The sequence below is a fragment of the Falco naumanni genome, chromosome 2 (assembly GCF_017639655.2).
Source record: "Falco naumanni isolate bFalNau1 chromosome 2, bFalNau1.pat, whole genome shotgun sequence".
NCBI classification, from domain to species: domain Eukaryota; kingdom Metazoa; phylum Chordata; class Aves; order Falconiformes; family Falconidae; genus Falco; species Falco naumanni.
Window position 1 is genome coordinate 30,091,773 of NC_054055.1, and position 12,136 is coordinate 30,103,908.

At 41.6% G+C, this 12,136-nt stretch overlaps 1 protein-coding gene across 1 annotated transcript in view; it reads right to left on the reverse strand.

Moving 5' to 3' along the window:
- Window positions 1–1,582: 1,582 nt before the first annotated feature.
- The window catches only part of FOXO1 (forkhead box O1), a 66,767-nt gene continuing 56,213 nt past the window's right edge, over window positions 1,583–12,136 (reverse strand). The window contains 2 exon segments of the mRNA XM_040583768.1: window positions 1,583–5,169; window positions 5,558–6,914. Of these exon segments, the coding sequence (XP_040439702.1) occupies window positions 5,571–6,914 (1,344 nt within the window). The 3' untranslated portion in view covers window positions 1,583–5,169; window positions 5,558–5,570.

Below are 12,136 nucleotides of genomic sequence, written 5' to 3' on the forward strand. Positions count from 1 at the left end.
AGTAACTAGCCATGTACCAGTTAGATGTACATCCTTTCCAACAATGGCTTCACGAACACCCAAAAGGAGTATCTTTTGATCTTACAACCCTCCCATTCCAGAAGTCAGGCTTTTCAAAATGCCAGTGAAGATATCCTCAGCTTCCCCTAATGTGCAAAACCCCTTCCAAAATGTACACTGTAGAGAAAAGGGTAAAGCTAAAATAAAGATGCAACTGCAAAGGACAAGGGGAAATTAATTTTTAAATATCTGTAAATGTTTCTGGGTTTATGTGCAACGCATTCTTCCATGCTCTTTAGTTCTACCTCTGATCACTTTAAAATCAAACCGGCAATTTTGCCAGCAATTCATTTAAAGCCTGCGCTCTGCCACCCCCCTCCCTCCCCACCTGCAGGCAAGCAGGGATCCGGGCCTCACAAACTACTGTGGCGTGGGTGTTATTGGCTGTCTGCTTTGGCAGCCTCTCCTCCTTTCTTCCAGCTCTGTTTTGAAACACAATCTAAATTTAAAAAGAAACAACCCTTAAGACATTCCGGCGCTCTCTACTCCCCATCAGCACTCCTGCCGCCACGGTGCAAAGCACGGCTGCGAGAGGAGCAGCACCATGCAGGTTGGCCTATAGCACCCAAACATTCGGCAACGAAAAAACTCTTACCCTGAGGAAAAAGTACGTACTTCAGGAAGGCAGGAGGGGCAGAGGCAGGCAAGAGGCAAAAATGAAGGTAAAAAGGGCCAAGAGGACTTTGTCATTTCGACAGGGGGAGCGGAAGGAAGAGAAAAATGTCCTTCCAGAGCCGGCTCTCTCCCACATTTAATAGCATTAGGAGCTAACATGTAATTTGGACTAAAAGACTAATTCTTTCCTGCGGTTTGATGGATGTTAACGTCCTTTTTTTTTTTTTCCTTCTTTAACAATGCATTACATAACATTCTGATACACTAATTACCATCTCATGTCATAGCAATTTTATTAAGAGCTTATACTTACAAATCCCCATTCTGAATGGATTTCAGGACTTTTTTTTTTTTTTTTTTGTAATTTTCTCTGAACTAGGCTTGTTTGAAGCACTGGCAACACGGTCCGATGCTGCCTAATGCAGCTTCCAGTAACAAAGCGTCTCTACACAAAGATCTCTCATGAGCCCTAAGAGTCAGGCATGGATTCTTCTTGCGTTTAGTCCCAAAGACTTGTAAACAAGTTACTTTTAGCACACACTGTTGTGACAAAACACTGGTAACACAGCCCTATTAGGTTCCTGTACCTGCCACAGTTCCAATTCCAGAAGCAATGCCAAGAGAGAGAAATCCCTTTATACCCAGTAATGGAAAATTTGTTGAGTATTCTGCAGTTAGTGTTTGCTCATTCATATGGTATCATCTTGTCAGGCAAGACTAGGTACCATGAGGTATTTTTCTGTATAAAATTGCTAATGCCATCAGGATTGTCCAAATGGGATCATCATCATTAAAAAGATTACGCGGTAAGGAAAGTGATTACGACAACGTCTGAGTAGAAGGATTACTAATCACAAGTAGAATCCTGGTACAAATCTCATTTTCTGTATACAAGAAAGGACACAAAACCTTTTAAACATTATTTATATACATTTATGGCTTTATACAACAAACTGTCAGGGATTGTTCTCGTGTGTCTGTAGAAGTACATCAGGCACTTTTTCTGAAAATATCCACGTATGAATTTTAATTCTGCAATGTGACTAAGTCAGAGCAGTGAAGCGTTGAAGAGCTGTCACACCACTCGCAAATAGAACTAGCAGTATGTACATGCCAATCTCTCACGATATTGCTGGTTTGTGGAACACTCTCAAAAAGGAGGCCAGTTTTAATGCAGAGTAATTTGCTTTTTGCTTGCATAAACCATGATGCATTTTACATTATGATTACCAAAATAATAATGAGAATACCTTATTTAAAATCAGTCATAAATTAAGGATCCTAGCAATTTCATAATGAAAATAGGAATTTCAAATCAGTAAAAAAATAAAAAAGTACTAACATATATCCAGTGGTTTAACAAGTGCAAATTTTAGACTGTTTTATAATTGGTCCAATTTTAACTTCTCTTCTTAGGGATGCTCTGTTGACTTAAGCCAATAATAAGCAATATGACTTTTGCTTATAGGTGTAGGCAAATTGTCAGTTTATCAAAGCAGAGCTTTCCAATTAATGCATCTACTACCTAAACATATATCATATAGCTATATTATGGAAACAATACATCTTTATATTTAAAATATCTGAACAGCTCTATAATACAATAAACTTTTAATAACAGTACAAACCAGAGAAAGGTCAAAAACAAGGCTGCATAGGTAAGATCATCTGCACAATTCACAAACCAATCATTTACAACAATTCTGACAAACTAAGTTACTCCAGAAACTTGGTACTTTTACTGAAAAAGGATTTATTACTAGAGGTCACATAATGTTTGCTTTCAAGGCAGACAGCATTCCCCTTCACCGGACTTCACAGTATTCCAGAATTACAATTGCAAAATATTAGAATGGCACCACAAAAACAAAAACAAAAAAAGAAGAAAATGAATGTGGCCACACAGCCCAAACCTCTGATTATCTACATCTGCCTTCTCATAATAATTATAAGGGGCTTCCTACAGACTGTTGTAATTAAGGAACGGCTACATTTATGTCATTCGTAGTTATAAAAGGAAATGAAGAAAATATCTGTATACCGGAAGTTATACAGTAGCAGTAAATAATAAACAGGAGGTATATTATTAAATGTAGCATGTTCAGCTGCAACCCCGTGGAGTATATAGCATTAAGTACTGTTTTCTTTGCATGCAGAGGTGAATTTTACAACTGCTTTGGTCTATGCATGTAAGTGCTTGTTTAGGAGCAAACATTTTTGCACATGCAACAGAAAGAAAAAAAACCTGTATGTGAGCCCTCCACTTGCTCCACTGCCAGGATTTGCCATCACGTTTCAGAGACTATGAATTTGATGGTAAAGATGCTACTAGAGAGATTTGCCTGTAAAAGCAGGTGGCTTCACTGAGATTTCAGCACTAAGAACATTTCATTTTACTCAACAGAATTTCAAAGACTGATTTCACGCTGGAGGAGATTCCATATCACAGGATAGCTTAACATCAGCCTCTGGAAATGCTGACAACCATAACAGGACAAAAGTAGGACCAGCTGAAATTAGTAGTGATTTAAGCCCAACAGGGAGCTACATGCTAGCACACCAATAAATATGTTGCAGAGCCTTAAGAAAGTCACAACAGGATCATTAAATATATGGCTTGTTACTAAACTTCGTTTTCTTGGCACATCCCATTTCTTTCTCCACCACATGCCATCACTACAGGGAAGATAAATTTCAATTAGAACATTTTCCAGCTGTGGGCTACGTAGACAAAAGAAAGTTCAGTGGAAAAATACTTATTTCTCCCCTTCTTCACAACGCCAGCCCTAGCACAAAAGCTGTTCATCCTGTCAGTGCATAAAAGAGCTCCAAGGATTTCTATAGCACAAATGATGTGTGAAAGTGAAAAGACAGGTGGGACCTGTTATCCATACATCCATGAAAACTGCATCGTGCGATTATGAAAAATCAGAAATCATTTATCCAAGACCCAATCCTGAAAATGCTCAGTCATGACATTAGTTGTCAGTGTACTTACTCCAACAACAGCAAGTTTTTCCACAGGAACAAGCCCTCTGTTGATAATGTTCTCCCCTACTGTAAAGCTGATGTATTTGTATAACTTTGTCACTTACTTTATCTTTCTTAATTAAAAAAAAAAAAGTAATGTTTTGTCCTTCAATAAGGTGTCACAGAAGTTTTAGCCACCCACCCTAGAAGAAGCACTTCTGCCTCTTCAAACGTACTGCGTTACAATAGAAACACTGACAAACCCCAGAACTAGTGCTACTTAGGACAAATGGCAATTTTTTCATTAATTTTAGTAAGATTATCAACATCCTCCAAAGGTCTTGCTCTTGAGTGCACAAACATTATGAGACCTCCATGAAATAAATATAAATGTGAAGCATTGTACAAGCATCTAACAATGAATACTTAACACTTTGTGGTAGTCAGAGTTAAAATGATAGTAGAAGCAGATGACATTTCTAAAAATGCATATATAAAACTGATTAAATATTTCCTAAACATAAAGTTGTCTATATTTATACATCACACAACAAAAAAAGGGACAGAAATGTTTTGTATTCAAGATCCTTATTAAGCTTTTTCTTTATTAGCACTCCCAAGTGCTAGGGAAATTTATAAAAACATGTACTTAATCCAGTTAAAATACTGTACAAAATGAAGAGTTTATGAATGCTGCCAGATCTCAGATTTTTTTTTTTTTTAAAGTTGACTATGTAACAAAAGTAGACTTTAATTATAAGAAAAATAGCTTGGAAAGTATTCCAAAAATTTTCTTAAGTCCAACAATAAAGTCATTAGTCTGACAATGAAATCCAGATATATTCTTGCATAAATTTACAGGAATACAGGTAACTTATCAAATGACATTTAATCTACTGTTTGCTTTGAATAGTCAGTGAGTTTAGTAGGATCGTATTTAACAGGCTATTCTGTTCCCATATGAAATGTGTGGCAATTTTGAGTAAAATAATGCAGTTCGTACTGCTGCAAGGCAAGTCCACAGTTATCTCAATTCATCAAAACACAGGTAACATCAACAAAGGTTAAACTTACTTAGGGCATGAGATCATCACAGTATTCTTACAAAAGTTTATAAACTTTTCTTGGACCAAAACAGATAGTCTTAAAAAACAATTCTTCTTCTACAGATCATACTGTACAAAACCAAAAGCACAATATGATGTAAGTAAGAGTCTTTGCTGTGATTATATGGTGTAGTGAATTTGGCACTTCAGAGTAATGAAATTTCCAATGGCACAGTTCTTATCTACAGCAGCACATAACCTGCAAACCTTGGGCAAACATCCTGTACAGGAAAATACTCTGTCTGCTGCCAACTCTGACGAAAGGAAGAAAAAAGAAAAAAAAAAAAAAAAGACCCAAAAAAAAGCTAGTGCATGCGCATAGCTTTGTCAAGAAAATTAAAAAGGAAGGTGAAGGACATCTTTGTACTGCTTTTCTCAGTTCCTGCTGTCAGACAAGTCTGGAGAATATAACCGTAGCCTAGGAAGGGAAGAAAAAACAACAAAAAGAACAAATTAACATTCACACCAAAAGATTAAATCTATTAAAATATGCTCAAACTAGCTTTAAGATACCTTAAATGAGGAAAAAAAATGTATTCGTTAATTGCTAGTTACCAGCAAGTTTTTTGTTTAAAATAACAATGGCAAAACATCAGTGCTCCACATGAAGTAACAGAAGTTGGTACGTGGCAATCCTAATGCACTGGTGCAAACCTGATTTTCAGACTAACTAAGGACTGGAAAGTGACTGAGTGTAATAGAGGCACTTCACATGCCAACACAGAAGACCACCCAGATTTTAAGCATCTCGGCATCTCTTTTCCATTTAGCTGTTTCTCAGATTTATCATAAAAAGCACAGCTTACCTCCTACTACATCCTAGCCTGACACCCAACTGTGTGTGGTTGTCTTTACGCTGTGCTGAAAACTTTGGTTAGGTAATACACTGTCAAAGTTAAAATCTAATGTTTCTCCATCCATAAGGTCATTACGGATAATCGACTCCATGTCACAGTCCAACCGTTCAATTAACATGTCATCTAAGTCACTTGGAAGCTTCTCCTGGTGGAGGGAAACAATTCCCACCCTTCCGTAGCCATTGCAACTGTTAACAGGGCCGTACGGATTCATAGCATTCATCTGCATCGGGTGACTCATAGGCACTTGTAAAGAAGTCTTCACTGTCGACAAGCGATTTAGACCTGATGTATGTGACATGGTGTTCACTGTGTGTGACAAGGCACGGCCATTAACTGCAGGTGTTGGCTGGTTATGTCCTTGGTGAGAGCGGGTGTTAGGGTTCATCATTTTGTTGTGGGACGGTTGACTGCCATAAGTTGGCATCACCGAGTTAGCAACCATCAGCACACTTTGGCCCAGTGCCCTGCCACCAGCCTGGGAAACACCACCGTCTACTGATGCCAAGATGTCATTGTGCGGCGGAGAATCAGAAGTCAGTAATTCCTTCAGAAGTCCTGCAGGACAGTTATATTGGCTCATCGATCCATAGCTTGATTTATTGTCTTGAAGAGTCTGCATAGGAATCTGTGGCAAAGAGTTCATGCTAGCCTGAGCATACGTAAATTTCCTGTAGTCTGGACTTGCTGAACCTATACTTGTGGTCGAGGATGCGAACGAGTAACCTGGTGTTTGCTGCATCAGGGTAGCAGATGAAGACTGGGTTGACACAGTCATTGACGTATTAGGTGACAAGAGATTAAGGTTATCCAAAAGATTTTCCATGTTCTCAGAATTACTCATCTCTGAAAGGCTAGGTAGAGTAGACGTCATTTTGGTGGCTGATGATGGGTATACCATGGAGTGCACGTCCCCATCTCCAAGATCATCTTGCTCTGGCAAAATAGGAGAAAGTCTTCCGCTAATTGTACTAGCATTAGAGCTAGTTCTAGGTCGAAATGTACTCCAGTTATCAAAGTCATCATTACTGTGAGAGCTGGGGCTTGCAGGCCACTTCGAGAACTGCGAACCGGGGCTGTCACCATTTCCCTCTTGACCAGACTGAAGGGATGCTTTTTTCTTGGCAGCTCTGCCTCTGCTTTTAGCAAACTTGCTGTTGTTATCCATGGATGCTGCTCGCCTCCTAGGAGATTTGCCACTCTTTCCTCCTTCAGGATTGAGCATCCACCAGGAACTCTTCCCTGTTCCCTCATTCTGCACTCTGATGAACTTGCTGTGCAGAGACAGGTTGTGACGGATTGAATTCTGAAAAACAAAATAAGGTGTAAGAAATGGAGAAAACACGCCATCTTTTATGGCATACTAATATTTGTGTTTCCAAACACACTCTCCTTTTGTTACAAAACATAAAGGTAATCATGATATGGGAAAACATGCCAGCATGGAAACATCTTTTATCAGCTCACCGCTCAAAATTGGCTGAAATGAGCTTACAAGGAGCTGCCATGTCAATTTGTCTGTCATGTGGCCCGATCACATCTGACTTAAAAAGTTTAATAGAATACTGAAGGAGCTGTTCCAAAATACAAATCCCTCATAAAGGAGACAAAATATACTAGAAGACCAAGAAGATGACTGAAGATCTCATTATCAGCTTTACTCTAATGAGTTGAACCTGATTACATGCAGGGAATTTTTATTCTTATTATTTTATGCAAACTTCAGGAATACCAGATCCTGTTCGATGGTCCTTGTAATGGTTTCTCATCCTGCACATCCCTAAACCCCGCAAACATGCCAACCTGTGAGTATTGCCACTGAGCATCAGTGAGGTTTGTATTACTTGTTATCTGAGAAAACACATATGGAAAACCAGTTGAGGATTAAGTTCTAATTTTTATAAATAAACATCACAAATTGCCTAAGAAATCATAAGGGAGAAAGTAATGCAAACAGCACAGACAAAATTGCATCTAAAACCTCAGTCATAAAACCATCTTTCTCTTTCAAAATCAACATTTTAATATGCAAAAATGAGTCTTCTAATACCGGAGGGCACAAGATAACTTGTGCCAAGACTGACCAGAGGTACTGAAGCTTTTCATTATCTCCTCAGCCACTCAGTTCTTAACTACAAAAAATAAAAAAGAAGAAGAAAAAAAATTCCAAAAATCCAAAATCCAAGCCCACAGGCTGACCTGTTCACAAGAGACTACCCTTTGCATTACGAAGCTGTAGATAAACGTTTTTTTCCTCATGTACTTTTCTGCTGAGCACATGTAAAGAACTTTGTATCAACAGAAGAGCTGTCCTATATTTTGACGTAATTGCTAACAAAAGGCCACAAGTTCAAAGAACACTGAGATTGGCAGCCATAGGTGGTAGTAGGAGAGTGGGACAGTAGCACAGTCTACATGGGGACCCACGGTCTGTGCTAGGACAGCAATTCATGCAGAACGAGTGGGAGGGAACCCCAAAGCAACACATGAAATAGGTAAACCAGAAATTAGACCTCAGTGACAGAGAAACCAGCAAACCAGTAGCTGCCTTCCATTCCTAGTTGTTTTTAGCAAGTTGTTTTTCTAAAAAACAAAAAATCGGGGGAGCAAAAACGGAAGGACTGTTTCCAGAAAGCAGTAGGTAAGGCTGATCTTGACCAGCAGGTCAGTACGCCAATTATCTCAAAACACTAAATGGCTGCCAGACCTACAAAAACCCTGTCTGTCTTTCCTGTCTTCCTACCTTTTCCCCTAATCTACCTTGAGTTTTTAATCTGACACCCAAGACCCACTACAGCACCAAACCATGAGGATGATACAGGTTGTGGAGCTTCGCTCGCCTTGCGAGGCAAACCACAGGACGAGGGACACAGCCACTGCTCTGGTCTCTGGCTGCTTTTGCTGTATTTCCTAACCTAGGGTGCTGCCTGTGACAGCAACATCTCCAGAAATGTCCTCCTTCACTCCTCTACCCTACCCATCCTCCTGCGCAGACCGGCTTTCTCAAAGATGCATGTCTTTCCCCACTGCCTATACATTCAGCTGACAGAAGAAAAGGAGCCAAGACCATAAGGAGGGCCTGTCAGGTGAAAACAGTCATCTCACAGGGCCTGACTCAAACCTGAGACAACGGTCTCAAATTCCATGCAAGGGCCATGACACGTTGTGGACCACAGCAAGCCAACCAGCCAAAGCAGGCCCAGCCACCGGCAGAGCTCAACAGGGATAGCTATTCTGGGGCTGCAGAGACCTCCAGCAGACGAGGGCAGCAAGGAGGTGTGACAGGACCGTAACCACTCACAGGCAGCAGCGTCCTGAGACTACCCCCACGGGGGTCCAGCTTCAGCAGCAGAAGATGGCGGGACATGGCCTCACAGCAGCTCGCTGCTCAGGCAGCACAGCGAGGAGCCAAACCGTGTGCCTCACCTCAGAAGCCTTTCCAACCTCTCCTTCCCCTCCAAAGAACCATCTAACAAATTATCCCAGTTAAACAAAACACCAGCAACAACTTGAGTGTTTCCTTACTCAATTTTGAAAGGAAGCCATTCTCGTACTAACTCAGTAACGCAGGACTGTATCTCTTCACTGCAGGTAACCCTGCAAACAACATCTCAGCCTCTATCTATAGGGTGCTGGGGAAGGCCCTGACATTTTATTTTCACCGGGTGCAGGCAGCATGACAGACGGGCAAGCCTGGGATCCACCTCCGGAGTGGCCCACGGCCACTGGGGCTGGCTGAGAAGTCCCACCAGGCTGGCTGGGCCCAGCCCCCTGTTGTCACCCCGGGGCCACCACTGGACCCCCCGGCTGACACAAGTCCAGCTCCAGAAATGTCGCAAGAAAATCATTCTGCGCCTCTGTTGATTAGAAAACCTCCTGCGCCAGTCCATTTCTTTACTGTATTTTGTAAACATACCCAGCTGGCTCGGGCTTACTGCTTACTATCAAAATAGGCATATCAGACACACAAAAACATCAGGCAAGGAAAATATCGTGCTAAGGCTCAGTTCCCTCTTCTCTGCAACAGAAGTGTTAAATATTTAAGAAAATGCTGCTATTCCTTAGTCATCAAAAATGTTATAATCTGGTATTTTTGTACTGAGGACATCTGAGGTCGCTCTTTGAGTAACAGAGCTGTCTCCTAGCTCTGCCAGTAATGAAAAAAAAATTTTCCTAACAGGAAAAGGTTTGCGGCCCAGAGCTTGTTACATAAATTCCTGTTTTTCACGCAGCCAGCAGGACATTAAAGAAGCTATGATTTACTAACTTGGAAAAAGTGTTGAAGAGGTAAATCTTGTGAAAATATGCACTGCTGTTAATGATGTTGTGTCTACAAATCTTTGCCAGACGCAAACATGACCTGATAAAAAAGTATAGTTTCAGCAGTGGATCTTGGCAGCCGGAGGAGCAGCGCGGCTGTCAGCGGCCGGAGTGCTCAGCGGCACCGCCGGCACCGGCACGCTGCAAGACACCGTTGGCCGCAGCTTTCAGCAAGACTTCGAAGCAAAGCTTCCCAAAACCTGGCCCGAATGATGTGAAAAGCGAGCGTCTGACTTTTGAGGCAAGTTTCCATGCAGCGGCGATGCATGCCAGATCGCTCTGGAATTTTATCAAAACCTGGCGAGGACGGCAGCAGGGCTGCTGCCACCTGTGGGGTGTTTCCTGGGATTGAGTTTCCGCCTTTGAGATAAAGTGCTGGGAGCCTCCGCTCCTGTTGGTCTGCAAGCCGACTTCATGTCATACTTCGGTGTGTGGACCAGGACCTGTGGATACGCTTATCGCTGCTTGCTGATTTAAGAGCCAAAATACGCAAACTCAGTGTCTCCTAAGCACAACATGATGAACACATACCAGCTAATAAAACCCGTGAAGCCAAGAAAATTATTCCTGTCAATCTACACGTTTGTATCATTCAGCTGCATTTCCAACATTTCCTACAGCCGAATCACACTGCTGCGACAGCACCCTGCTTGCTGCTCTTCTAAGCAACAAAAAAAAACCTCAAACTGCTTTATGTTTTAAAACAATTACAGAAATAAATGGCTCAGCCATTTAATCCCTGGGTGTGAGTAGCTCTGCTAATATCTAATACTGCACCTAAAGCCCAGACATTCATACTAAAACATGCAACTTAATTTTAACCTCATAGCTGAAAAAACTCATGCCCCTATTACAATTAAAGTTGAGGTATATAATTATTTTTTCAGTACATTGTTTTGGTGTTTTACTGAAGAAAAGCACCCAAACCCACAGTTGATTCGTCAAACTTGAGAACGTTGTAGGCCTGTACTTACTGAAGCAAGACCATGCAGCTGGCCACCCTTCCTCCCCCCCAGTGCCTTGGTGTATGCAAGGGAGAGGGAAGCAGAGCAGAGCTCCTGTTGCAGAGCTCCTGTTTAACTCCACAGCAAACCTCCTCAAGCAGGATTTAACTGTGAATCTGTGAGTATCTGGGGAGCTGCAAGACCAAAACTTTGTAAAAGCACCTGTGAGTGCCCACGGTATCTCCCACCCTCATACCCTCACAGGCAGGCACAGGCAGCACCCATTCAGCCACAGTGCTGCGTTAGCCACTGAAAGGGAGAGCAAGGAATGGATGCAACAGCTGATACATTTTATAAAAATGTGTGGATTTGCTATCAAGGTGCACACACTGAGTGTACTGCAATACAAGACACCATGGCATCTTGGGAAAGAAATTCACCAGTAACTAGTAACAAAGGCAGAAGGAGTTGGCCTCTAGAGGCAGATGCAGCTGTAACAATGTGGGAGGCCCTAAGAGCAAGACTGCTTCCACAATACACAGATCAAGCATTTCTCTTAACAGCTTAATGACTGCCCATCAATTTTTCATTCAGAAGACATCTCAGCAGTCCACTGCTTCCTACACCTAATTCAACGGCATGGGCTGCACGTGGCTATTCAGCTTGCACTACCATCAGCTGAAATGGCTGCAAACACAGATTGGGGCACGGTATCCGACTGTAGTTCTCAGGTCTCTCCAAACAGTATCTGAAACTGATTTGGAAGCTGGAGAGAAACCTTCAGGGAATACAACACTCAAGACTTCTTCTGCCGTAACCCTCTAAGATAATCACAACTCAAACAAAGAAAATAATTTAAAAAAAAAAAAAAGAGAGAGAGAAAGGGAGCTGATTGCTTATTTATTTATTTGGACTCATAGTTGGAGAATATTGCAATAGGAACATGCTTGGCAAAAAAGTCAGGGTTGAGGGCTCATAGGAGAGAAGTTCATCTGCTAACATCATCGCTGTTGAGAGGTGTCTGCTGTGATTAGTGGTGGCTGGCACACAAACCAGCTGTGTTAGCGCGTCCTGTTACTGACAGATTACAGCAGGATTCAGAACAAGCACAGTCCCTCTGTGGAGACACCACCAAAGAAAAAGCTTTGCAGCAGAGAAAGGAAGACCCCAGGATTTCCATATGTTGTTACAGAGGACATCAGACCTGTCTCTCAGGGTCTGTGTAGGGGGACTCTACAGCAGGTTCAGATGTTCAAATCACCCT